At 53.4% G+C, this 26969-nt stretch overlaps 2 protein-coding genes across 10 annotated transcripts in view; one reads left to right on the top strand and one right to left on the bottom strand.

Annotated features, from left to right (window-relative positions):
* TMEM94 (transmembrane protein 94) overlaps window positions 1-15872 on the top strand; it is a 48368-nt gene extending 32496 nt beyond the window's left edge. For 5 of the 6 annotated variants that reach the window (XM_051634724.1, XM_051634728.1, XM_051634726.1 and 2 more), the window contains 16 exons: window positions 1382-1484; window positions 2731-2948; window positions 4195-4376; window positions 4577-4715; window positions 5261-5376; window positions 6222-6321; window positions 7802-7910; window positions 8411-8600; window positions 9132-9209; window positions 9598-9683; window positions 10187-10268; window positions 10573-10727; window positions 11043-11137; window positions 11957-12050; window positions 12293-12463; window positions 13269-15872. In XM_051634724.1, the coding sequence (XP_051490684.1) occupies window positions 1382-1484; window positions 2731-2948; window positions 4195-4376; window positions 4577-4715; window positions 5261-5376; window positions 6222-6321; window positions 7802-7910; window positions 8411-8600; window positions 9132-9209; window positions 9598-9683; window positions 10187-10268; window positions 10573-10727; window positions 11043-11137; window positions 11957-12050; window positions 12293-12463; window positions 13269-13341 (1991 nt within the window). In that variant the 3' untranslated portion in view covers window positions 13342-15872. The remainder of the gene's footprint in view (window positions 1-1381; window positions 1485-2730; window positions 2949-4194; window positions 4377-4576; window positions 4716-5260; window positions 5377-6221; window positions 6322-7801; window positions 7911-8410; window positions 8601-9131; window positions 9210-9597; window positions 9684-10186; window positions 10269-10572; window positions 10728-11042; window positions 11138-11956; window positions 12051-12292; window positions 12464-13268) is intronic. The other variant, XR_007891104.1, reaches the window with a different exon arrangement.
* A 738-nt stretch (window positions 15873-16610) lies between these two features.
* Window positions 16611-26969, bottom strand: part of CASKIN2 (CASK interacting protein 2) — a 32168-nt gene continuing 21809 nt past the window's right edge. For 2 of the 4 annotated variants that reach the window (XM_051634720.1, XM_051634722.1), the window contains 15 exons: window positions 26086-26216; window positions 25773-25881; window positions 25522-25630; window positions 25110-25204; window positions 24907-25024; window positions 24491-24670; window positions 23937-24058; window positions 23396-23477; window positions 23195-23289; window positions 22891-23001; window positions 22670-22771; window positions 22296-22434; window positions 19784-21955; window positions 19370-19667; window positions 16611-19119 (listed from right to left, as the gene is read on the bottom strand). In XM_051634720.1, the coding sequence (XP_051490680.1) occupies window positions 19023-19119; window positions 19370-19667; window positions 19784-21955; window positions 22296-22434; window positions 22670-22771; window positions 22891-23001; window positions 23195-23289; window positions 23396-23477; window positions 23937-24058; window positions 24491-24670; window positions 24907-25024; window positions 25110-25204; window positions 25522-25630; window positions 25773-25881; window positions 26086-26216 (3960 nt within the window). In that variant the 3' untranslated portion in view covers window positions 16611-19022. The remainder of the gene's footprint in view (window positions 19120-19369; window positions 19668-19783; window positions 21956-22295; window positions 22435-22669; window positions 22772-22890; window positions 23002-23194; window positions 23290-23395; window positions 23478-23936; window positions 24059-24490; window positions 24671-24906; window positions 25025-25109; window positions 25205-25521; window positions 25631-25772; window positions 25882-26085; window positions 26217-26969) is intronic. The other 2 variants (XM_051634721.1, XM_051634723.1) reach the window with 2 other exon arrangements.

Below are 26969 nucleotides of genomic sequence, written 5' to 3'. Positions count from 1 at the left end.
TCATCTGCAAGCTCTTGCTCTGTGTCCAGGGCAGAGGTTTTGCATCAGTCAATAAACATCTCTTGTTCCCTCTTTCCTAGCAAGGACTATCTGACCATAGGATCCAGGTGGGAAGGATTAGGTGTTTATACAGTAAAATTCACCAGAGCTCTGCACAAGTGCTCCTTTGTGTCCCTGAAACAGTCTCCTGCTTTCACACACAGCTCCTGTTTGTCTTGGAGGTTTGTTATGCTGATAAACTTGGCGTGTGATGACTATTTATAGCAGAAAGCAGAGAGCTACTATGTTTTGGAAAATCCTCCAGTGTTCCTGAAGGTCCCTTGCCTGGTTTGTGTGAGCGGATTTTCTTGGCTCTTGATTTCACCAACTAGTGTGAGCATTTCCAGTCAACAACAACGCCTGCAAGGAGCCTTTGGGCTCATTTTTCTTGGCAGTGATGTTTTTTTCATTAGATCAGCTTTGAAGCTGTTGGGGGCAAAGTCACAGAGCAGCTGGAGGAGGGATCCTAGACAGAGGAGTCTACGTGCCTGCCATGCTAATGTGTCAGGGAGCATGGAGGGGGTGGCAGCCCTGCATCCTTAAGTCCTGTGCCTGGGGCCTGCATCAGACAAGTGATATCACACACCTTTGGGAAACACTTTTTAACACCCTTGTCTACAAGAGAGAATGAAAGATTTTAAGTCTGTATGAAAAAGTAGTGGAAGAAAAAAAAAAAAAGGGCAAGCTGTGGTGTCCATTGTTTTTCAGCTCTTCCCTGATCACAACATGAGTTATTTTTTCAGAGTCCATTGTGTTGAACTTTGACTCATCCTGATTTAACTCATTTTCAGGGCACTTTGTGAAACAGGTTGCTATCTGATGGGTCACACTGTTAAATTATTTTCTGCTACCTGAACAGAAGGTATTAAAAAATAGCTCTTACCCTTTATATCCACCTCTGGCCTAAAATTGAAAGCACTTTCCAGTGTAGGCAGACTTTGACCCCCATAGGCTCATCACTGGTGCTTATACTTTTGTGAGAAGAGGCACACAGGAGTGTCTTTTCTGCTGCTCTGTTGGATACAGGAGCAAGATACTATCCAACCTTTTGTAGGAGCAGGATTGTTACACAGTACAAAGGAAGAACAGCAACTGACTACGTGGCTCACATTTTATGACATCCTTGTTTGAATTCAGTTAGACAAATAGCAGCTGATTATGTATCATCCAATCTTGAATATTTTCCCACTGGAAACTGAAGACTTGGAACAGGGAAAGGGGGATACCTGGAGGCAGTTTTGGGGAGCACTGGCTTTTAACAACTAAGGGAGCAGTTGGTATGATGGCCCTTTCCTGGGGGCCTATGTTTGTGGGGCTGACTCATTGTTCTCCTGCACTCCAGGCACAGAGCAGATGTTTTCCCATGGGACAGCTGACATCATCCTCGAGGCCTGCACAGACTTTTGGGATGGTACTGACATCTACCCCCTCTCTGGCTCTGACAGGTGGGCAGCTGTGTCACTTGGTGCACTAAAAAACTGCAGAGGGAACCTGGTCACTGTTTGTTAAAATTCCTTCTATTGATGCTTATTAAGCTATTTAATAGAAGCTTCAAGTAGGTTATGAACACAAGCTATCTCTGCTTATATTAATTGTTATAATTATAGCAGTGTCAGAGATTAGATAGTAATAAGCAACGTGTTGGACTGGAAGACTAAGCCAGTTCTTACTGTATCTGTGTGGACTCGACTGTGTAGTAGGACCATAAATTATCATCAGGTCATATGCTTGTGGCAGAGAATTTGTTATTTAAGACAAATGTCCCTTCTTACATAAAATACAAAGTGATCAATTCCACCTGCTGTTGACAGCTTCACACCAGCCCACCACAATGATTCACACCCTTCTAGTCCTGCTGTAGAACCTGACAATGTCAGTTCCATTTTCATCTACAGGCTAAATATCAGTTCCTGCTACCAGAGCAGCCCAGTACATACATAGTTTCATTGACTAGCAGCACATTGTTCTTGTAAATCTGATTATCCTCAGGTGTAAAAAAGCTCTTGTTGATCCTTTTTGGAATATTTATAATCTTAGAATCCAAGGAAAAATCCCATGTGCAGTCTAGTTTGTTACCTTTGTGAGTTTAACTTAGAGAAGGAACTTTGAACTATTCCAGTGACTGAATATTGACTAAATGGAGCCTTCACATACAGCTCCTGGGACCTAAACTCTGAAAGGGGATAGGAGAAAAGCCTGTTACTAAGCTGTCTCTGCCATAGATACTGTTGTCAAGAGTTGTCAGTTCCTTCCTTGGTGTTTATCTCCCTACAGATAAATTATCTCTAATGACTTAAGCTTCTTCTGTCATGCAGAGAACTTCCTTGGAGTCATCTGGCAGCCACATAGAGCATATTATATTAATGTGTATTCAAAGAGCACTGTGTTCATGCTCATCAATCTGACTGATGAGCAAAGAAAAACATTCACCACCTCCCCTGCTGGAATATGTGTTTTTGTTGCCCTGTGGTGCCTGCAGCTCAGAGGAGGCACAAACAGTAAGGAAAGGCTTATTTCGGAGTCTGACCACTCCTCATGGAATACATTTTTCTAGATACCTAGCTGGTGATTTCTACATTGAACTACAGTGTACATTGTCAGAAATGCAGCACATTTCATGGAATCAAAGAATGGTTTGGTTTGGAAGGGACCTTCATTCTGCTAACTTTGTTTTTGCTCTCTTCCACCTAGGAAGAAGGTGTTAGATTTCTACCAGCGAGCTTGCCTCTCAGGATACTGTTCTGCCTTTGCATACAAGCCAATGCATTGTGCCTTGTCCTCCCAGCTCAATGGCAAGTGCATAGAACTGGTGCAGGTCCCTGGGCAGAGTGCCATCTTCACATGCTGTGATCTCCCTGGGACAACCCCCATCAAGCAGAGCAGTCGGAGGAATAGCTGGAGCTCAGATGGTATGTGTCTTCTGTGCTGTTTCTAACAAGGTCTGCTGCTGGGCCAGGTGCTTGCTTTCTGATCAGTCTAGAGCTGTAATTGTACTTCAGAGTAGCAGATGGAAATTGAGAACTAATGGTTTCTGAAGTAGATGCATTTCCAGAGGAAGTAATGAAGTAGCAGCTGGTGGGTGTTTCCAGTTAAGTGACTGAAGTTTGCAGAGAAATTCTTCTACTTCTGGGAAGTCTCTTTCTTAAAGCAGGCAACTTGAGAGTCAAGACTTCTGGGTATTTCAGTACTTGGTTTGCTATTTGTCTAATTTTATGGAAGTCACATATGTTGAGTTTTTCAAAGGAATGAAATGTAGGGTGGTATGCAACTGTTCTCCCTTGCTGGGTTTTGTTGCTGTGCTGTAGAAACTGATTCCCACTGGCTGAATTGTACCTCTCCTCCAGAACAGCAGTGGAAACTGAGAAATAAGCACATACCATTGCAGAACTCCAGGAGGCTTTTCTGGAAAACCAGTCTTAATCCCTTCCTGCCTTGATCTCCCATTCTGTAAAATGTGAATAATGGGGTTTCCAACAGCTGGGAGGCAGTTGTGCCCGAGTGTTTTGAAAACACTTTTCAGTCCCAAGCTTTGCAACTGTCTGAAGTGTTCTATTATTTTGTTCCTCATGCTGCATCCAGCTGCCATTCACCACATGCTGATCTGGTGATGGAGCAGGAACCCTGTGAAAGAACCTTTGCAGGCTCTTTGGGGGTGTCTGCAGTGTCAATGGCAGGAACATGATCCATTCTTCGGATCAGCCCCATGTTCTCTGATGCCACTCTGCCTCAGCTAAACTCACCATGTTCTTTAAGCACAGTGTGATGTATTTAAAACACACATGTGAACATTATGCAGCATTCATCCTTTACCTTCCTGCCCCTCTTCCCTGTGACTGATCCATGTCTTCTGTTTTGTCTTTTTTCCTTTCCATGCTCACTGTTTCCCACTTCTGTTCTTGGTCACATAATTGGGGATGTCCTGAAACTGCTTCTGTGATGGGGTATGCTGGGACACCTGGATGATTGGGTATGGTGGGACACATGGGTGTCTCTTCACCTTTTCTTCCTGTGTCTGTGCACATCTGCATGTTTCTGTGGCTCTGGGCACTGTATCCTTGGGTGTGATCTTGGTGGCCTCTCCCACCACCTGTACTCTGATGCACATGTGACCCCCTTGTGTCTCAACGTGACTGCGTGTTGTTTGCATGCCTGAAGAAGGGATTGGGGAAGTGATGGAGAAGGAAGACTGTATCCAGGCTCTGAGTGGACAGATCTTCATGGGAATGGTCTCATCTCAGTATCAGGCCCGTCTTGACATCGTCCGCCTCATTGATGGATTGGTCAATGCCTGCATTCGTTTTGTCTACTTCTCCCTGGAAGATGAGCTCAAAAGCAAGGTAAGCTGCCTTTGCTGAGCCCCCTGACCTTGCATGTCCCCTGGTTGTCTGCCTGGAGAGTTTAGCTCCAGTGCAATCCGAAGTTAATCTGACTCAGCTAGCTAACAGCTCCAGGAGTTACCTACACTCCAATATGGCATTGGTTTGCAAGACTCTGTCCTGGACCTCTACACTAAAAGCTTCTGTCTGCTCACCTGCAGGTGTTTGCTGAGAAGATGGGTCTTGAGACTGGCTGGAATTGCCACATATCTCTAACACCCAATGGTGATGTGCCTGGATCAGAGATCCCTCCCTCCAGCCCCAGCCATGCTGGCTCTCTGCACGATGACCTACATCAGGGTGAGAGAACTGCACCTAAGCCACTTTGAATGCCTTGTGTTTCCTGGATGGCTCTTTTAAACACATTGATAGGTTCCTGTGTCCTCACCAGCTACCTGATCCTTCAGAGCTTTGAGCACACACTGGATGGGCCTGAGGTGTGTGTGTGTGTGAGAGAGCACGAGAGCCTTACATTTGTAGCCTTCTACCCTTGTAGGGGCCCTGGTCAAGCCACTGAGGGTCTCTTGCCTGTGCATTACTCCCTTTTCTTACTTCAGGTGGGATTTCTTTACTCTCTCCTTCCCCTCAAAGAAAGAGAGCAGAACAGCTAAACTATTGTGTCTCAAAAGAGTAGAGACTAGGCTCACATACTTACCTCTGAGCAGATTAGTCATCTAAAAATACTGCATTTTAGATGACTGAGTGGGATCTAAGTGTTGCTAACCTAGAAAATCAGGCCTCACATTTCCAGGCTTCTGCAGTGCCATGTGAATACACCATGTAGGTGGCACAGGGGTGGTAGAGGCAGGTTTGTACTTGTTGTTGATGCTGCTTCTCTGCTCTAGTTTCAAAAGATGATGTGGAGGGACTTCTGCTGATGGAAGAGGAAGGGCACTCGGATCTCATCAGCTTTCAGCCAACAGACAGTGACATCCCCAGCTTCCTGGAGGACTGTAACAGGGTGAGGCCCCCTTTCCCTACACACCTGGTGCAGTTGTCATGCCATACCCAGAGGGAATTCCTCTTTGAAGCAAATTGACAAGTTTCCACTGGGACTCCTGATATCCCACCCTTTCCAACCTGTTATCTAGAGCCTGGCAAGTTTGGATTTTTCTCTCGGTTAATCACTTATGCCTAATAGGTCTTTTCTTTGGAGTTTAAGAATGGAGATGACCACACGTTGGGTAGCTTTGAGAGCCACATCTCAGTCTGCCTGGATCCCCTTCTGAGCTGGGCAGGGAGTGGGAACATCCTCACATTCCATGCTGACAAAAGAAACTTTGTCTCTCCTCCAGCTGTGAGCCATGGCTGGTGCTGCCCAGTAGAGTGTGAGACAAGCTGCCTCATCAAGAACTTAGACACACTCAGCAGATGTTACAGGAATATCATAGATGAAGATTTATAAAAGAAAATCTCTTGGGCCTGGTTTCAGAAAGCAGGAGCCCTTCCCTTGCTGTGTGGTGATGTGGCTGCAGTCAAGATAGATGTAGTTGCTGGGAGAGAACACATAGTCTTGACTAGATTCTCCACACAGGTAAAAATCCTGATAAATCCTTGAGCACAGGTTTATCATGCTGACCCTACCAACCCTGAGGGTGAGCACAGACAGCTTGGTGTGTCAGTGCAGGACATCAGGAGAAGACTTTTTCCAGTGGCTTGGGAAAGCCAGCTTCTGTCAGATCAGTTTGTATCTGATCTTGCATCATTCTGACAATCATAATTCTCATTTCAGCAGTTCCCTCTGAAATGCCTCTCCCTCACACACACATCCACTCCCCTGCTTAGTCTCTTTTTTCTCTTTTTCAGGCCAAACTCCCACGGGGGATCCACCAGGTGAGACCTCACCTGCAGAACATAGACAATGTGCCTTTGCTGGTGCCCCTCTTCACAGACTGCACCCCAGAGAGTAAGTGGCACAGAGCCTGGTTCTGTCCTACTACTGCCCAGGAGTACCTTCCCCATCCATCTGGCTCACCTGGGCAGGGATGTGGCTGAAGGTTTGCAAGACCCCTTGAAAGGGGAAGGGGACACAGCAGAAATCTAAAGGGCATTTTGATATTAATGACCCTCTCCTGCTAGCCGTGGGAAGCCAGGTGGTAACTTCAGTTTAATGCCACTGTTTCCTAGCTACAGAATGGAGCTAAGAACCACTCCTTTCAATTTGCATGTGTAAGAGACACAAAAGCAAACACCCAAAATGCTACTGCCTTGTACTAAATATTATCAGTGAGGTAGGAGACTTTGATCTCTGCTTGCAACCCTCGCTGCCTTATATAACTTAGACTTCCCAGAAGAATTCTCCTCTGACAGTTGCTATTAACACCTTCTGCTGCTTTGCAGAGTTTTTGATGGCAGAGACCAGGGAGGGGACAATGTCTTTATCCCTCTCAGAGGTACCATTTTATTTAAGAAAGGGCCTGAGTGCTCAGCTGGCTAATACCTGTTCAGTCTACAGTAAGAGCACTAAGCATTATTATGACTTGGCATTCTAGGCACAGTGTACAAAGTGCCAGGGAGAACCAGTTACAGCCCAGTCTGCCTCAGCAATCAGTGCCCAGTAGATTTCCTCTCTTTCTGACAGAAGTGGCAGTTCCCCACTTCATCTAACCCCTGGCTGTGCTGCAGATCTGGGTGCACTAGTGCTCTAGAGAGGTTGTTTACACAGGAATCTGCAGAGGGTGGGTTTGAGTTTGTTTTGGGATGTTGTGTGTTTTGTGGTTTTTTTTGCCTAGAGCATTCTAGAAAATACATATCCACACTGAGCACTGTGCACAGAGCTACAGGAGAAAAATCAGATCAAACAGCAGGTTTGATGTAAAGGCCCTGGGAGGGTGTTGATAAAAAGATGGATGAGGGTTAGAGGTAGTGGTGGGAGTGCAGAAACAGGCTGGCTCTGAGTCTGGCACTGCTTTTGGAGTGGATTGTTGTGTTCCCTCTGTGGCTTTAGACTTGGAGCAGTAGTGATGTGCTGCCCAACTGAATTTAAACTGTGTATTTATTTTAGGTTTGAATTATTTAGATTTATTTAATTTCTCCTGTTTTCTAACAAGATCATTTGATGCTGGAGCTGTGTTATGTACCTAGGCTGTACCTACAGCTCTGGTGTGAAAGATGTGCTAGAACTGCACATCATCTCTGGGTCACTGTTCTGTGAATCACAGCTCAGCTCCTGCAGGAGGCAGGTATTCAGAACACTTGGACTGCAATTAATTAGCTACCTAATTGTGTACTCTGACTTTGGATCTTGCTCTACATGACTGATCTTAGCAGTCGGGGTAATTTTAAAAAGCTCTGACTACTTGTTATCCAGACTGGAAAGGGTGTGTGAAAACACTGCATCCCTGTGTGCATAATGAGATAAAAAACTGTCCTTCTGTCCTTTGCAGCCATGTGTGAGATGATCAAGATCATGCAGGAGTACGGGGAGGTGACCTGCTGTCTGGGGAGCTCTGCCAACCTGCGGAACAGCTGCCTCTTCCTGCAGAGCGACATCAGGTGGGGCAGGAGCCAGACTCCTCCTCCTGCCTTTGCCTTCAGCTTAGACAGTGCCCCACCGTGGGTCGCACCAGACCTGCAGGGGGTTGCTCACAGTTCCTCTGCCCATTCTTAGCTGCATTTGTCTCCACGAAGGAGATTTGGGTGGTATTGGTCGGGATAACTGCCTAGATCCCATAAAGATGCTCCTCTCCATCTTTGAAGGGACGATGTTGCTCTCGCAGGATGGACATTAAAGTGTTCATTGCATGATGTGCATTAAAATGCTTCTTGTGTGAAAGTGGAAGTGCCCCTCTGGGTCAGCTCATTGGTTGATATCAAGCCACAAACCCAAATATGTTCATTATTTTTCTGGGAATAATTTAAGTCGTAGAAGATCAATCCAAAATTCATGTCACACCTCAGGACTTTTCTGCCAGCAAGGTAGACAGAGGTAACATGAACTGCAGTGATTCTCTGGGCTGAGGGCTTTGACTGATGCTCCTGTGTTGTCCCTGCAGTATAGCACTGGACCCTCTCTACCCATCTCGCTGCTCCTGGGAGACCTTTGGCTACGCCACCAGCACCACCATGACTCATGTCTCTGAAGAGCTCACCCCTCTGCAGCTCTCGGGGCAGCTCAACAGCCTGCCTTGCTCCATGTCCTTCCGCCAAGAAGAGAGCACCAGCATCATCAGGCTCATAGAGCAGGTGAGCCAGGCATGTCCCCTCTCTGGTGTCCCCCTCTACCTGCAGCTCACAAAGAGCAAAGCCAGGAGCTCAGGTAAGCATTCTTGTCAAGTTGCCCACAGCAACCTGCCAGCATTAGCTTTGCTCCTGCCTCCTGTCCTTTGTTGAAGAAATACTCTTCCTGCCTGGTCCAAGATGGAGGGAATGGTTTGGGAGTGGTGCCTTGTGGCAGCAGAACATGAATGTTGATCAACTGGATAAAGTATAAACTTGCAGAGATCCTTAGCCAGACAACAAGACTGTTAGGGAGGAGTGTTACCTCAGAAAAGCCACCAGGTTTAAACTAACTTACCCCTTGGCTCACTTCTGCTTTCCCCTCACAACTACATCTAGGCAAGAGACCTTCCCCTTTTGCTTACAATGTGTCCAGATCCTCTCCCCTCCCACTTCCCCTGCAGGCCACAGGTTCTGGCCCTGCCTGCCAACAATTGCTCTTGGCTGGTAACTGCTCCCACCACAACCAGGGCTCTGAGGGCTTGTGCTTCCTTCCAGGCCAGGCATGCAACCTACGGGATCCGCAAGTGTTTCCTCTTCCTGCTGCAGTGCCAGCTGACCTTGGTTGTCATTCAGGTGAGTCCTGGCCTGGCTGAGGACAGCACTTAGCTCAGAGGACAAGAGTGCTGGCAAGGATATAGGTGGCTGCAGTGGGGCAGCCTTGTGAGAAGGGAAGGTGGCCTTCAGTCAGGTTTCCACAGCATGTTTGGGGAAATTACAGATAGAGAATATGTGATCTCAGCCTGCATTGTCCCTTCTCCTTGACCCTCATATATAGAGGTTTCTTTTCAACCCCTTTCACCCTGAAAAAAAAAAAAGCATCTCCAGTAGCCTAGAATGTGTGGAGGGACTGTGCCTTGTTTTTAGCTCATCCCAGGGTTGTGGGGGAGAGGATGGTGGCATGATAGGTAACAGGCTGTCCTAGCACTGCTCATGCTCTTCTCTCCGGATTGTTCTTGTCCAGTTCCTCTCCTGCCTGGTGCAGCTGCCCCCCATCCTCAGTACCACAGACATCGTGTGGTTGTCCTGTTTCTGCTACCCACTGCTCAGGTGAGTCAAATCTGCTCCCTCCAAACCACAGAATGCACATACCAGACCCCAGCCTCACTGCATCCCTGTTAAAAGCCAGCTGACATCACCCACAGCATGTTAAAAAGGTTGCAAGGATTATTCCAAGCACCTGCTTTGACAAGGTGCTTGGAGACACAGATTGGAGCGTTTGCATGCTGCTGTGATAGCCCTGCCTGCTGTTATCTCATGGCTTGAACCTCTAGCTGAAGACCATCTAATCCTGATACAGTTGCACTGGCTGGAGAGAGCCTGGGTCCAAGGGTGGGTTTTGCCTGCCACACATTTGGAGGTCACCTCTCTCCCTGTGTGCACCTGCCATGACTGACACCTTTTACAGCACAAGCTAAGGCAGTGGCCAGATCAGTGCCAATGCTCCAAGTAGTCTGAGGAGGTTATTTTGGTTCAAATGTTAGACACAGACAAAAATGCAATGGTTTTGTTGCCTGAACTTATTACTGAGAGACCAGCTTACCTTTCTGCAGTGTCTCACTCCTGGGCAAGCCTCCCCACAGCTCCATTATGACCATGGCAACAGGAAAAAACTTGACTTCCATTCCTAAGAAGGTAAGTGGTCCATCAGATTAAAATTGTTGACATGTTTTTCTCTTCTACTTTGTCCCAGTATTGATGCCTACCTGAGGCCCTGGGCCTTTTCACCTCCCTTGATGAAGCCATGCTATCCAAAAGCCTGGCATGGACAGGCAGGGTGTCCCTTAGTGCCAGGAAGCCCACTGAGCAGATCCACAGTGCAGCTTCTCACCTGTACTACAGCTTGTCTTTTGCAGCCACTGATTCCCTGGTGGTTCTGCAGGGGAGGTTGGGCCAGTGACATGCCCATGTCATCCTCCTGCTTCTCCCCTGTTCACAGACTCAGCATTACTTCCTGTTCTGCTTCCTGCTGAAATTCAGCCTGACCATCTGCTCCTGCCTCATCTGCTTCGGGTTCACTCTGCATGAGTCCTGCAAAGAGGTGAACACTACCAGCCTCAATCTCACAGCCTGCTCCTCCATCATGCTGCACAGGTGAGACACTGAGCCTGGCACACCTCCCTCACCCTGCAGAGCCTGGTGCTCTCGCCCCTTCCCAGGCAGAACTGATTCCCCTCTCGCAAGCTTCAGACTCCTGCCTGGTCCAGCTATAATGGCTACACAGAGGGCTGGGGGCTGTCCCTGTGGCACTGACAGTGGCATCTCTGGGGGGCTTGCTCACTGCTGCCTGCTGGTACTAGGACAGCCTGACTCCAAGGTCACACTTAGTTCTCTCAGCTATTAGAAGAGGACATGGCCTGGGATAAATCCCCACTGTTGACTTCTTTCCTGTGTCCTCTCATTTCCTAGCAATGCTGCTGGTGCTCCTGACTGGTTTGGGACATTTTCCAATGCTCTTCTTGTAGCCCAGAAGCTCACAGCTGGCCTGATTGTTTTACACACAGGTAAGTCCCTGTTCCCAAACCCCCATTTCCCACTCTGGAGGAAAACTTGGATCCTTCGCCTCTTTCTTGGCCCCCATGCCAGAGCACAGACTCCTTGGGGGAAGCAGACACTGCAGTGGCCTCAGCACAGGGATAAAGCCTTGTCTTCTTAAACATGGCCCTAAAAGATTAAAGACAACACCTTTAGTGCTGGTGCTGCCTCCTACCAACCTGGTGAAGTGCTGGTTCCTTTCCATTCTTGCCAGAAGACCAGAATTCCTTTTTGCCTCCTTGCAAATCAGCAAGCAGCGTCCTGCAGCTCCCCAAAAACATTCCCTGCCTTAGAAGTCCTTATATGCCTGCTGCCATTTTGTGAAGCACCCCATTTCCTCACCCCAAGCAGCACAGGTGCAGCTGGGACTGCCCTGGCTCTGGAAGCCTTTTTAAACCCTCACAGGGGTGGGGAGCCAGCCTCTGGCTGACCCTCATCACCTGCACATGGTTGCCTGGGCAAGTAGATCCAGCTGCTCTCTGATAACCTTAAAGGGCCTCTGCTCCCTTCCCACCACATCATGGGGTGCTGTGCCTTGGTGCTAGGCAGAGGATGGTGTGTTGAGATGTGCAGGGTGTCCAGGCCAACAGAAATGCTTCCTGATTTGAGAGGCAGCCCCAGTTGGGATGGAGGTGGTTTGTGTAACAGTCCCTCAGACTGCAGGGAGGCTCTGCCTGGCAGATGGGAAAGGCTGTTGTGAGGAGCCCAAACAAGCAGAGTAAGTGCTCTGTCCTGTGTTGTGTCTGGGTGTGATGCTGAAGGACCCTCTTGTCCATCTGTCCCCATAGTGTTCATATCCATCACCCACGTCCATCGCACCAAGCCGCTGTGGAAGAAGAGCCCCCTCTCCAACCGGTGGTGGACACTGACTGTGGCTGTTGTGTGAGTATCCACAGGCTCTGGGGAGGCATTCCAGAATGCTGGAGGAAGGAGGGCTCTAGACCTGCTCCAGCACCAGTTTGCTGGTGCTGAGGAAAATGATAGTATGTGGCAGTTTTTCTCCTCTGCTGAATTGGTGAAGAGACTCTTTTGTGAACTCAGGAGTGTCACATCAGGGCCTGAACCCTGATCTGCAGATCCTGGGAAGCTCTGCTGAAATCTGCTCTGTCTGTTCATGATCTTAGGTTGCTGGGGCAAGTGGCACAGACTGTGCTGGACCTGAAACTCTGGGAAAACCTGGATTCTTCATTGACCTTCAGTCACATTTCCATCTCCCCAGTCTCATGGCTCCTGGGTTTTCTTTCCTTGATCCTTGTGGTTATCATCAATGAGATTGTCAAGCTGCATGAAATCAGGTATGGGGGTGCTAGGGAAGATGGGGAGAAAAGGGCTGGAGCCTCCCTCCAGCCTGGCTCTGAGCTGCAGCAAACTGATGCACAGGGAACAGGGTGGGGAATACAAAGGAAAAGCTGATGACATTGTGTAAATCACCTGGCTGCTGTGTGCAAGCTCCTGTTCCACCTCTCAGGGAGGAAAAAGGGTCAGGGAAGGGCAGTGGCAGTGACTGGGAGCAGGAAGGGCGACCAAAATCCCCTTATCTCAAACCAATGAGAGGGAGACAGCCAAGGTCTATGAAATACAAGTATGGAACTGGAGAGGGCAGTTCTCTCCTGGTCCCACGAGGCCAGAGAGGCATTGAATCACAGCAGAGGAAACACGTCTTCACACGGGGCTGGGGGGCTCGTTCTCACGGGAAGTGGCTGAAGCCAAGAGTGAGTTGCAGGCAAAGTGACTGGCTGTTCTTCCCAGCACAGGGAGCAGCCAGAGCTGGAAGTTAACATTAATGAGCATTGATTCAGGAAATGGGTTGGTGAGGAAAAGCAGCAGGGATTACAGGGAATCCTGATAGGGACAGAGGCACTACCTCTGCTCCTGGGAAGGATTTCTGGTCTTTTCTCTGCTGTGGCCCTGGAGATGGGAGTGGGCTGGATGGGGTAAGATGGAGACCATGGGTTGCTCTCTGGATTCAGTTCCCCTGCCAGGGTACCAAAGGGTCCAGGCCAGGGTCTTTCCTGCTTCTTGGGGCTGTACAGCTCGGGAATCAGTGGGGTAGCTTTATTGCTTTTACTCCCTCCCTATGTTGACTTTCTTCTTTCCCAGGGTCCGGGTCCGTTACCAAAAGAGGCAGAAGTTGCAGTTTGAAACAAAGTTGGGCATGAATTCTCCATTTTAAAGACTCCCAGCTCGAGTTCCCTGCAGCCAGGGCCACACAACCACATCCTGCACTGGGAAGGTGGCTGCACCAAAGGCTCAGGGATTGTTCCCTCACACATGCAAACCAGACAGCCTCCTTGCAAATCTACATCAGCACCTACCAGGGGGCGCCAGGCAGGGAACTGCTGTCAGGATCCCCCAGCAGGTATGCAGCCCCTCCCCAGCCTGCTAAGGTACTCTCAAGGGAGCCTGCAAGCTCTGGTGGCTGTTCAGGCTGCTCTTCCTTTATTTATTTATTACTAGGGTGTTTTTTTTTTTGTTAGTATCACAGTGGTGATGCTGAAATGAAGTGATTCCTTCCCTCTGCATGAGCAGATGGGTTTCCTGAACCTGGCAGGAGAATCTGGGGCCAGCAGGGGAGACACAGGGCTGCAGAAGCAAGAGATCTCTTTTGAAACCCCTTTTGTTTTTCCATCTCTGTGTGCTCTCCTGGAGGATGTGTGTCTGCATGCCTGCGTGTGCCCTCAGCCACCTCCCTGTCCCTGTGTCCTGGGGAAAAGGAGCCATCTCTCTTGCAGCTCGAGGAGTACTGGGTGCCAGGTGAGGACTGGAGCTCACATTCCCGAAAAAACAAGGGTTTTTCTGGGAAGGGTTTCTGGGACTGGGAAGGTTTCCTGCCATGGCCAGGCTGTGCCAGGCCTGCCCTCTAGCGTTGTTGCTGTAGCCACATGCTGGCTGTTGAGTGCTTCGAAAGAAGGATGAGACAAGGCTTTGAGAAAAGCTGTCTGCCTTTGACCCTAGTGAGCTGGTGCAGGAAGGCAGTCCTGCCTGCCTGCAGGGGCTCAGCTTCCTCTGGCCCTGTTGAACCAGCTCTTACCTGCTTTATCCACCCCAGAGAGGGTTGTGACTCTGCTCAGATTTGTGACTTGAATTGCTGTTCTGCTTCAGTAAAATGCCTGCTAGAAGGGCCATAGCTAGAGAGAAAACTTGAGACTTGCCTGTGCTGCCATGGAGGGAGGGGGACATCTTTCCAGGCAGGATATCTCCGTCTTGCAGTTGTGACTAACATGGAGCTGGGAATGGCTCCTTTCCCAGTCTCAGGGTTGTGCTGCATCTGGTGCTCACTCTCCAAGGCCCAGGGAAACCCCCCTCATCACATCTTTCTGTGATAGTGTTTGGAAGTTTCTCCCCTCTGTGCTGCTGCCCTCACATCTGTTCCCTGTTCTTCTGGAGGTCTCTTTTGCACTTGACTGGGGGAAACCTTCCCCTGAGGGCTGCTGCAAACCATGATGTGCCCCAAGGCAGCACACAGGCTCTTGAGCCTGGAACAGGCTCCAGCTGTACTGGGAACACTGGTGCCCGTGGTGTTGAGGGCCACACAGGAGCACACAGGCTTGGCTACCAGAATATTTGCAGCTCATAGAGATGTTGACTCCCTTCCTAGTTCTGTCAACTGGCTAAAGCAGGTAAATCCTGGCACTGTTTTTTCCTCCCAATATTAACACTACAATATACAGCTGTTGCTTCTCCTTTGGTACCTGAGACTAACCCCTGGCTGCTGGTCTTTCCCTGGCAGGCAGAGAACTGGCTGGGACCCCCCAGCTCTGCCCTGCTGCTCTACCTTGTCTTCCTTACAGGTCAGCATAACCAGAGCACACACTCTGTGCCTCTGAGCAATACCCTGCTCCCTGCTGTGGGGCTGGCAGGAGAGCAGAGGGGGGCACAGCCAGCTCCTGAGCTCTGGGGACAGAGGATGCTGGAGGGGGGGCAGCTGAGGGTGTTCAGAGGCCTGGACCCTGTTCCTACAGCTGGAGAGCCATGTTTATGCCATGCTGCCCCAGGGTGGTAGGGGAGCACAGGGCTGCTCTCCTGTGACACAGCAGTACCTCCCTCCCTGGCTCTGCTCACCTTGACGAGCTGAGCTGGGCTCTGCCCTCATTCCTCTGGGGCCTGCAGAGCTGCCTGGTGTGGGGAGAACAAACTGCATCTTTCTCGGTCTCAGTAAATTCACCAAATGTCAGCTCCAGATCTGTTACCTGAGAAACCAGCTTTATCTTTCTGATGCCAGGGTCACCCAGCAGGTGGAACATAGTCTCCTGTGTGGCTGAGCTGGAGTCAGAGGCAGCACCAAGCTGCTCACAGCTATCCCTGCAGAGCAGCCTTCCCCCTCACCCCCAAAACCTGAGCTCCTGCCCTGTGCCACTAACTGTTGTAGGTAATAAGAGGTAGCAGATACCAGGGCTTCCTCTTGGCCACACCTTCCTCCAGAGGAGGCACCTCCAAGGTTTTTCCTCTCTGGGTGGTCACAAATGTTCATTTTTCCTTCACCCTCCTTTACCTGCTAGACTTGGAGGGAGCCAAGGGGTATGAACAGAGCCTTTTGGACAGGGGTATCCAAGGGTCAGGGTGCACAGCTTCAGGAAGACATTTCCTACATCAAGAGGTTTATAAATGGTGTATATTTTATATTAAATTTTTTGGGATGTATGTAAAAATATTTGATTTGTATTAAAAAGTTGTAAATTGTATTAAAAAAAAAACAAACCCTGACCCACAGGCATCCAGTGTATGAACAGCAATAAATTATTGTCTTGGGTAACACACACGGTGAGAGTGGGAGGGAGTTTGCACCCAGAAAAATAAGGTGAAAACCTGTACAGCTGCTCAAGTCCCAGGGTCTGAGTTACCTGTTACACAGCCTGGGAGCTTGATGCTCCTGGGGACCCCGATCCTGGCACTTATTCCCCCTTTCTGCTCAGCTTTGGGACAATCTGTCCAGCTGTGAATGCCTCCTACAAAATAACAGTGCTTACCTCGTGGTGGCCTGGCACAGCACACGTGGTTGTTCCCAGGTACCACATCAGCCATGGTTGGTGTGAAGCCCTCTGGAAGAAAGGTCAGGGGAGAGCTGGAGCAAAGCAGCATGGAGATGAGGAGGCCTGGGCCCAAGCTTTTCTGAGCAAAGCAGGACCTGGTGTCTCTGAGGCTGGAGGAGAACTTTTCCTGGCAGGGGTAGCTGAGGCTTCAGGTGTGCCCAAAGCTGGGCAGAAGGGCAGTGGAAGGTCTTGCTGGTCCCCCAGCTCTCACCACATTACTGCCATGGTGGTGAAGACTCAAACTGAACACTAACCTCTCTGGAGGTGACAGTGAGACTGTCAGCAGGGTAGATTACCTGAGGAAACCCAGATCTTCAGCACCTGAGGGGCAGGATGAAGCTGATCCTCAATGAACTTCAGAGCAAGAGACACACTTGTGTGGTTTGACACGAAGGACACCACTAGGCAAAACTATCAAAAGGGTAAAATATGCCCCACTGTTTAATAGAATTTAGTCTTAATGGGTGTTAGTGGAAAACAAAACACATGATTAACACAAACAGAGCAGATGGTTTAAAATCTGTTGTCAGTCTGGTGATTACACGGGCTGTTTTTTCCCCTCACTGTCTTGCTGCACGGAGCAGGTGCAGCTGGGGTCAGTTAGTCCCAGTTGCAGTGTACATAACTTACACACCATACAGTAGCTTCAAAATAGAGATCTAGAGCTTAAAAAATAGGCATTCTTCTGCAAAATCAATGTTTAATTCCCTTATTGACAATGAGAGCAGCGTGGTGCTGCCCTCAGGTGGCTCAGACAGCGACAGCTCCACCCCAGTGTCCTCTTATCCCTGACCCTAGAGTACAAGACTTGCAGTTCTGGTTAGTAAATATATATAATAAATCACATTTAAAATATATACATTGGCCTTTTTTTAAAAAAAAACAACAAAAACATTTACAGTTTATCAACATTGGGAAAAAAAATAGCTGGGCTCACCCCAGGTTGACTTGTGAGAATAAAAATCATTTTTTAAAAGGTTTCTGCAAACCTTTTGATAAAGTGCCACTGGTTGTAGCTACTTGAAAACAATTGGGTCCACGACGTAGCACTTGCCTGTCAGACACAGTCACACACACTCCATGTGATGGATAAATCAGAACAACCAACTCACCAGGAGAGAAGTGTCTCAACCACCTCAAACTGCTGTCAAGTCCCAGCCCACGATACAGGATTTTTTACTCTTTTGGGGGCTTTTTTTGTCTTTGCTTTTCAGCCTAGAAGGCAGGCAGGCACCTCCCACCTGGACAGCCCATGGCACAAGTGCCCCTGGTGAGCAGAGACCCTCGGGATGGTCCAGGTGGGCTCTGCTCCCCTCTCCATGCAAGTGGACAAGGGGCTGCAGACTCCGATTCCATCGTGAACTCCTAAAAAGACTGGGAAGCAACTGCCTCTTCAGCCTCCTTCTCCCTTTCCAGTTGGGTTTTCTGTTGGTGATTTTTTTAAAAAGAGGGGGAGGAAATACGTGGATTATTTTTTTTTCCTCTTTGTTTGGAATTTTTGTAGCAAATGGCACTTGAATACAATCTTCAGTTCCCTTCTGCTGCTCCCGATGCTTTCATTTGCTCGGCACGCCGAGCGCACGCCAAGTTTCGGGGCTCTTGGACATATTTAGACATGCACTCCTAAAACAGATCCCGCTAGAGAAATCTGTCTTCGAGCTGTGCAGCCGTTCCTCACCCGCTGGGATGCGATGAGCTGCTGTTCCCTGTTGCGGCCACGGGGCTGGGAGCGCATCCAGCCTGCGGGCCCGGGAGCTGCAGCCGCGCCGGGCTCACCCCGGGCGGGCAGGGTCGTTTAGTGCCCCCAGGAACCAGCACAGAGCCCCAAACGCTGCTGCTGCTGCTGCTGCTGCTGCTGCTGCTGCACAAACGCTCAGGGGGTACTTGGCGCCAGCAGATCCCTGCGGGGATGGGGAGGGGGAAAAGGGACCATTTTCTCCCCTCCCAAAAAAAAAAAAAAGGGGTAGGGGAGAAGAATAAAAAAGGGGGAGGAAAAAGGAAACAAAGCGCAGAGCAGCGGGGTGCCGGTGCCGGCAGCCTCCATGGAGCGGGGGGCTCTGGCACAAACCGCACAGGCCTTCGGCGCTGCCATCATCATCCTCGTGGCTCCGGGGAAGGGGCAGGTGACCTCCCGGTCTGCGGAGCATCCGCTGCTTCCCAGGCTGTGTCAGGCCCGTCTCCAGGGGCTTGTGGGTCCCACCGGGGGGATTTCGATCCGCTCGGATTACACGCTGCCTGACGCTGATGCGTTTGGAAAAGCAACAAACAAAGCAGGAAGGTTCCTCCTCGCTCTGCAAGCTGCCAAATCGCGACAAGCCCCGTCTTCTTTTAGCTGCTGTCAGGCCTTGCCGGGGCTGGGATCTGCTCAGTAAAGAGCCAGCTCGGTGGCGGCTGCCCGGGGAGGTCTCTCCTTTGACACATTGTTGGCAGGGGATAAATAATAAGAGGCAGGACTCAGCAATGCAGTGGGGAAAGAGAAAGGTCCCTTGTGGAGGCTCCTCGGCTCTGTGCAAGGGAGCGAGGGCTTCTCTGTGGCCTCCAGGACAGTATGTGCAGCCCCTCTGGGCTCCCCTCCTGCTGCCAGCCTGGTGGGAAATGTCTGAACCCCTCAGAAACCAGCCCATGGCCACACGGGGACGTGTGATAGGGAGCTGGGGGTGAGCGAGGAGGGGCAGCTGAGTTACCAGCCACAGTGCAAAAGTGTGGGGAGGGAGGTGGCTGGAGAGACCTGGAGACATCACTCGGTGCTGGATCCACTCTCCCTCCATCATGAGGGGCAGTGTCAGAGCAATTGGAAGCAGGGAGGGGAAGGAGGGAGCAAGTTTCAGTCCAGCATCGCGTCCAGCTGGTCAGCCAGGTCGTCGAACATGTTGCTGATGTCTTCCAGGATGTTCTTGGCCGAGTGCACGGCCCCAGGGGGGCTGGGGAGGAAAGGAAGAGTCAAAACACTGCCCAGAGGCTTCAGGTACCCATGGGGTAGTTGGCCAGGCTGGACCCAACCCTGCTGGTGGCAGCCAGAGCTCAGCACACAGCTGGACTCCAGCACGTGTGACCTGGAGCGGCAGGGACACGTGCCTGTGCCCAGCCCTTCACCTGCCCTCGCTGGGGGCTTCCTGATTCCACCTCGAGGGGCCCAACCCCGGCACTTCCCTCGCCCCCCTGCTGCCTCACCTCTCCACCTCCTCCACCGTGATCCTCTTCTCGGCCGCCTGCAGCGTGGCAGCCAGGGTGGAGTTGGTCTGTTCCAGCCGCTGCTGGGCCAGGGCAGCCGCCGGGGCAGCTGCCACAGGCTTTGCTGTCACCTTGCTGCCAGGACCCGCCAGCGACCCGATCACATCTGGCACTGCCTCGGCAGCTGCCCAGGGAGCCACAGCGTGGCGGGAGGGTGCCAGGACCTGCTGGTAGATGGTCTTAGGCCCCGAGAAGACTAGTTTGGTGGATGCCACGGAGGTGTGCTTGGCAGGGACATCTGCAAAGGAAGGGAACTTGTGGCACACGTCCTCCTCTCCTCCCGCACCAACCCAGCCAGGCAGGAGAGAACCTCAGGCTTCACCACTGCCTTGCAGACCCCAAAAAACCACATACCTGGAGCAGGTGTCCTCACCACAGCAGTGCCGAGCAGCTCCACAGGGCTGGGGGCTTTGGTGGGGCTCGGGGCCTTCTTGATCCCCTTCTCCAGCGATAAGATGCTTTTCTCTATCTCAGCAATCCTGAACTCCACCCTATCATCATCAAAGGCATCCCCGGCCAGCCCGGCCCGCGGTGCTGATGCTGGCACGGGGGGTCCGGCGATGCTCACGGCTTGGGCCTGGGCGTACTGGGGTGCGGGGCTGGCCCCCCCCTCGGCCTGCCCTGCCATGCTGAACGCCTTCAGCACCGCCTGCAGCGGCTCCCGCTCCTTGAAGCGGGGCCGGCGCTTCACTGTGTCCGACTCTGTGAGGTTGAACTCCAGCACAGGCGGCTCCCTAGCAGCACTGGGAGCTGCCGGCTCCTTCCCGCTGGAGCAGGGGGGCTCTGCCGGCTGAGAACCAGGCTCTGTCTCTGGCACAGCCACCTCAGCCTTGGGGTGCCCGGTGGGCTTCGGCCGCTGTTTGATAGTTAAGTTGCCTTCTTCTGCAAAGGGGATGCACTCACTGGAGCTGTTCTGGGATGATGATGAGGAGACTCCTGGCTTAGCCTCCTCCTCCGTGTCTGAGCAGGCGTCCTCCCGCTCGCCCTGTGCAGCCACCTCTGTCATGGGAGCACTGGGCTCACTGAATGTCCGTCTCCGTGGCTTGCTGCTCCCAAAGGGGTCCCTGTTGGCATCGGAAAGCGTGGCGCAGCTGGTGTCACCACCGTGACAGGACTCATTGTCCACCTCTGCCCTGGGGAGACAGTCCTGAGCCACAATCAATGGTTTTGGGGCCAGGAGGGGTTTGGGTGGACTCGCTCCCGGTGTCCCCTCCAGCGCAGCTGCCAGGCTCTTCACTGTCCTGCCGCGGCCGGTGTCACCGGGGCTGACACCCGTGTCAGCCACATCCTGGGGGGCTGCAGGCTGCTGCTCGGGGTCGGGGGGCTGCTCGCTGCCTGCCTCGGCACTGAGGGCACTGGAGACGGAGCTGAGGCGCTTGGGAGGCGGGGGCGGAGGGCCCTTGCGCTTGGCCCGGATGGCGAAGGACTGGCTGCGGGTCACCTTGGCGTCCGTCTGCAGACAGGCCCGCGGCATCTGGCTGCGGCCCGGCCGCCGGGTCAGGGTGGCGTAGGAGCCCAGGGTGCTGGTGGGCACCCCCTCCTCCTCCTCGTGCTCCCCGTCTGACAGCGCGTAGCGGTTCAGGCTGTGTGAACGCTTCTTGTACTTGAAGCCTTCGCCCCCGTTCTGCTGCTCCCCACCCTGCCAGGTGCCCGGGGCTGCCCCAGCTGTGGGTGGCAGGGAGGGTGGCTCTGTGGGGCCACACTGGCTGTGCAGGTAGGAAAAGGCTTTTTGGGCTGAGGTCTGCAGGCTGCTCTTCTGCCCGGGGGAGACGGAGGGGTACGGGTGTGCCAGGGCCTTGGGCTGCTCTGCTCCCAGGAGGGATGGGGCTGTCGGGGATTTCAAGGAGACGTGTGGATACATGAAGACGTACGGCGCCGTTGCTTTGCTGGGGGTCTGGGGAGGGCTACAGGGGGTGACCGCTGGTGTCCCAGCACTTTTCTGAGCCACTGGCCGGGTGTACTGATCCGTGCCTTCGGGCAGGTTCCTCTCCTTGAGGGGGCTGCCCCCGCCGCCACTGGCGTAGCCATTCAGCCCCTCGGGGGAGACGAGCTTCCCGTAGGGCTCAGGACTGGGCCGCCCTGGCAGGCTGGCCGGGCTCTCCCTGCTGCGGGGCGGCGCGCAGGACTGCCCGCTGCTGCTGCTGCTCTCCCCACTGCCCAGGCTCTCCTGCGAGGGGCTGGAGAGGTGCCGGGACAGCACGTTGTCCTGCGAGTGCCCGGAGCCCCGAGAACGCACCCCGATGCTCTCCTGGCTCCGTGACATCCCCTGGCTGCTCTTGATGCCAAGTGTCTCATGGCAGCTGTTGGACATGGCTGTTTGGAGCTCGTAGCTGAGCTCGCTGTCCTGGAAGGTTGTCATTTTGGGGGTGTGAGGGGATTGGCACTCCCCATTTTCCAGCGACTCAATGGTGACAATGTCCAGAGCGCCGGGGACTTTGCGTCTTGCCAAAGTTGCTTCTGCTTGGTTGAGGCTTTTGCGAAGGTCTCTGAGCTTCTTGACAGCCAACATGATCTTCTTCTGGTGTCCTACAGGAAGGTTGCAACGGGAAAGGGGCGTTATGTTGGCTCCAGCCCTCAAGACCTTTGTTTCCTGGCCAAGAAGAGTCCTGGTCACAACACTGACCAGGGCAAAGGTCTCCTGGGTAGCAAAACCCTACTTATGGGAGGAGACAAACTATGGCCGGAGTCCACCTGGCTCAGCCTGGCTCCAGCCTGCCAAGATGAGTGCTTAGGACAGCCACAAACCGCCCTTTCCAAGTGCACAGGATGTGCCTGCACCTCCCAGCCAGAGGAAGAACAGGGTGTGAGGACCTGGGTGGAAAACTTGGCTGCCCTGGGCCACCCCAGCACAGTGGCAGGGACTCACCCAGCTTGTTGATGCCGATCTCCTGCAGATCCTCCCATGTCAGGTCTGTCACGATGGTGATGGAGTCATAGCCATTGTTCACCAGCTTTTTGTGGTACTGAGGCAATCCAATGGCACTGAGCCAGTCCATCAGGTCAGCCTGCAAAGAGCATGGAGACACTGCCCTGAGCCTCGAGGGATGGGCAGCACCTTCCTCCATCCTCTCCCTGCCCCTGGCTGGGAGACTGTGGTTTTGGGGTCTCACTGGTTGCATTAAGACAGGCTGTTGCAGCACGCATTTTTACTTAGAGACCCCCATCCTGTCCTGGGGGAAGGTGAGAAAAGACCTGGAGAAAAGAAGGTGCTGGACCAAAGCTCTGGTGCCAGGGACTCACCGGGATGTAGTTGGGCAGCCACTCGGCAATGCTGAGCTGCCCAATCTCAGTGGAGATCTTCTTCCGGTGGCCTGGTTTGGTCACACCAATGGCTGTCAGATCCTAACGTGAGCAGAGCGAGGCTGTGGTTGGCAGCAGCACAGGGACACTGGGGCAGGGAGTGCCCACTGCCAGCAGATCACTGTGGGGCTGGTCGGGGGGGGGACAAGGACCTGCCTTACCTCTGGGGTCATGCGGCTGATGGTGGGGACATCGTAGCCAGCATTGAGGAAGTTGGCAGTGTAGGACTCCAGCTGGAACTCGCTCAGCCAGTTAAAAATGGCTTCTGCATCCTGTGGAGAGGATGGGTCAAAAAGCAGCTCATGATGGTGGCTGCAGGGGCTGGAAGGACCTGGTTGCTTCAGTCGAGACCCACCTCTCTCCACCATCCTCAAGGCCCAGTCCCTTGTGCCTCCAGTGCAGCAAGAGCTGGACCGAGAGCCCCAGATGTGGCCCTCCCACCCAGCACACCAGGTTCCCAGTTACCTTCCCCTCGAGGAGCTGCTCAGGCCGCACAAACTGGTGGGAGAACACTCTGTCTCCAGGGGGGCAGCTACCTGGAGGCTGGTGGCCCTGTGGCCCTGGCAGAGGAGAAAGGAGAACAGTCACAGGGGCACTTGGGCAGTGAGCAGCCCCCAGGACTGAGGAGACAGCTGTCCCCAAGGCCTTGTGGTGGCCCTTCCTCACCTGCTGTGGAGTTCAACTGTCCATTGTGTGGCTCTGATCCCAAAAGATGCTGCTGGAGGTCATCACCAGTGGAGGGCAGTGGCTGTGAGAGAGGAGAAGTGAGTGGATGAGGAACCTCCCTCCCTGTCCTCCCAGGTGGGTGCCAGGGTCTGCCTTGCATCCCCAGGAGTGGGGTGGGGGTCCCCACACAGGATCACCAGGCACAGCTTTCCTTAGTGAAGGTTTAGCCCCTTGCAAGAGGTCTGAGCAGGATTCGGCCCAGGACCCTTTTTATCCCCTCAGGTGACACAGGACACAGTGGAGATGGTGTGTGGTACAGCTGTGGTCACAGCTGGGGCCAGCTGTGCTGTGAGTGGAGGAGGGGGAGGCAAGCAAGGACCCCCCAGGAGCACCTCCCCACCAAGACCCAATACGTGTTTAGCAGAGGACGCTCAGGTTCTGCAGCCCCTCCTTGGCGAGGAGGGGCAGGGGGCGACAGGGAAGGTGCTGGGGCTCCATCTCCAGCCTGAGCTAGCCCAGGGGAGCAGGGACTGGTGCCTACCCTGGCGTTCTCAATGAGGATGCTGGTGCTCTGCCCGTTGGTGCCCTCGGTGCTCTGGCCGCTGCCGGCGCTGCGGATGCTGCCGATGCTGCCCTCGCTGCCCACGCTGTTCCTGTCTCCTGCTGCTCGGGGCAGGTGGGGGGGGATCAGCAGGGCCCCGGGATTGGGGCTGACACAGGGCACAGATGTCCCCAGCAGGGACCCATGTGCCAGCAGTGACACCAATAAAAACCAGCCACCCATGAGATCCCTCTGGCCACAGACAACGCATCGGTCCCCTCCCGCCTCCCCACACGGCACAGACTGGGTGCCCAGGGCTGGCAAGGGACGCACGAAGGGAACAAGGGGATGCGGAGGGGCCAAGGACATGGGGAGGGAAGGGGCTGCTCTATGGGCTCCCCTAAACTCCCTTTTCCTGCGCCTGCTTCCTCTTGCCTAGCTCTTTTTCCACCAGGAGGTGGAAGGAGAGCCTCCTCTGGTGTCCCCCTGCATGGACAGGGCTGGGGACAGGGGAAGGCCCCCAGCCCTCCTCCCTCCCCAGCTGCACCCCTGACCTGAGCTGTCAGGGCCTGGGGCCGTCCGGGTTAGGGTGAGGTGGCCATAGGCTGGGATGCTCGGGGCTGCCTGGTGAGGACACTCGTCGGGGAGGTGCTGCAGCCCAGCAGGGGGGGCTGGGAGGGTCCCGGGGGGACCCTGGCGCTGGTGCGCGGGCGCCACGCGGGGGACAACCATGCCTGCATTCAAAGACAAAACATGCGTGGTCAGAGCTCGTGCAGGAGGCAGGGCAGGGGTAGATATCTAAACCCCAACCCCCAAATTGCCATCCCACCTGTGGCACAACCCCTAATGCCCACCCGAGCCCTTCTCTTCCCTCCTAGCTAGCCAGGGCTTTGGGGACCTGTCCTACAGGAGGTGCTGAGAAGGCCAGGATGGCTTCACACAGGGAACTGTCCCCAGCATGGCCACTGACCTGTTCGCTTGCTGATGACTTCGGCGATAGAGGGGGGGAAGTACCCAACCCGATCGGTGCCTTTCTGAGTGTCGTGGATGTGCCCCTTCCACCGCCCGTCTGGATGCTGCTCCAGGACCTGCATCCAGCAGGGATGAGAGGGATAGGGTTGGAACCTGGGGCTGTGATGGGGCAGAGGGATGGGGAGAGGGGAGTAGCCTAACCGTGATGACGTCTCCTGCCCGGACATTGAGAGCAGTTGGGTCATGGAGGTTCCAAAAATCCTTCAAAGCTCGGACCTTCAGGATTCCTGATGCCTCTGAAGACAAGGGATGGAGGGAGGAAAGAAGGCGCCAAAGCACAGGGAGGAAAGAGAGCAGTTCAGGGAAGGCAGAGAAAGAAAACAAGAGCAAGGAGATGGGAGAAGAAAACATTAATACTTCAGGAAGGACTCAATCCCTGGACAGTGCCCACATGGAAGATGGGAGCATGCCAGATGGGACTGGGATGCTGATGCTCACAGCCAGGGTGACTTAGGCTGTTCAGGAGAAGCTAGGGAGCCCCAGCCTGCTTCCAGGGGGAAGAAGCCCCTCTCAATGCCAGGCAGCACCCAGCCATGTGCTGGTCCCACCTCACCTCTCAGCAGCTGCTTGATGTCCTTGCTGGCGTGCGAGGTGGTGAACTGGTTCACGATGTCCAGCGCCGTCTGGTTGTAGGTGTTCCTGATGTTCACATCAACACCGCCCTGCCCAGGAGTGGATGGGGTCATGGACAGAGACCCCCAGCTGCCACCAGACCCACAGGGGATGGAGGGACTGAGGGGAAGGGGGTGCTGGCTGACCCCAAGAAGCTTGTCCACCTGTGCAGCCCTGTCCCCACCCGCTCACCTCCAGCAGCAACCGCACCACCTCTGTTTTGCCGTAGAGCGCGGCCTCGTGCAGGGCTGTGCCCGTCTTCGTCTGTTTGTTGATCTCAATCCCAGCCTTCAGCAGCTGCCTGGAAGGATGGAGGCAAAGGCATGAACAGCAGGACATGGACACCAGGGCAAGTCAATTGGCTGCTTTGTGATGGGAAGGGATGACCCCTTGCACCATTGAGGCTTTGGGGACTGCAGTGGGGAAGTGGGTTTGGGAGGAAGCGAGACTGAAGCCACGACAGCTTTTTCCAGGATAGGGCAATGGCCAGGGCTGGAGGGGTTACCTGATGATCTCCTTGTGCCCATTCTTGGCTGCCAGGTGCAGTGGGGTGGTGTAGTTGGGGTCAGTGGCATCCTTCGACTGTCCCTCCAGAAGGGCGACACACAGATGGCTGTTCAGCAGCAGCTGGGCCACCTGCACAAGGCACAGGGGTGAGTGGTGGGTGCAGGTACCCCTGCCTGCACCCTCCACTGAGGGGCTCACCCTTGGTGCCAGCCCTCTGCTTCCCATCCCACTGTTCCCCTCCACCCACTGCCCCAGGGCTGGATGGTGCTTGGCAGGGCCACACTGTCGTGAGAGGCTGTAAAAGGTCACAACAGTCAGAAATGGTCTTCCCATAATCAGGCTTTTCAGACCAAGCCCTAAAAAGCTCCAGTCTCTCCCAGCCCAGAGCAACTCCCAGCGTCTCAGGGCAGCCCAGAGGCACAGAAGAGTTATTTTTACTGCCCTGTTTATAGCTGCAGACATTATAGATACTCCAAAAATGGAAACATCCCCCTTGGTCCCCTCCCTGGCGGGGCACAGGATGGTCTGGCTGGTCACTCTCCAGCCGAGCAGAGTGGGGCTGGCTGGGCCAGGGTCTGCCAGGGCACAGGGTGGCCCTGTCCCCACAAGCTGTGCCAGGGACCTGGAGCAGCTGAGCAGGGCCCGGCACTCAGGGCTTGCAGGGATTAGCCAGCTCAGCCTTTCTGTGCTGGGGTTGGCAGGGGGAGGCTGCGGGGAACGGGGAGCAAGGACTCCTGGCTTCTCTCCCTGCCTGACACTGCCCAGCTGTGAGGTCAGGAGCGAAACCCACGGCTCCTGGGTGCAGGATCTGGCCTGGCCCAGCCACAGGAGCTCGTAGCAGAAGGACAGCAGTTGTGGCCAGACCCAGCACTTTGCTCCCAG

This window comes from Apus apus, chromosome 17 (genome assembly GCF_020740795.1).
Source record: "Apus apus isolate bApuApu2 chromosome 17, bApuApu2.pri.cur, whole genome shotgun sequence".
Classification (NCBI taxonomy): Eukaryota; Metazoa; Chordata; class Aves; order Apodiformes; family Apodidae; genus Apus; species Apus apus.
Note: the sequence above shows the minus strand (reverse complement) of the source record. Positions and strands in the feature narration are given on the sequence as shown.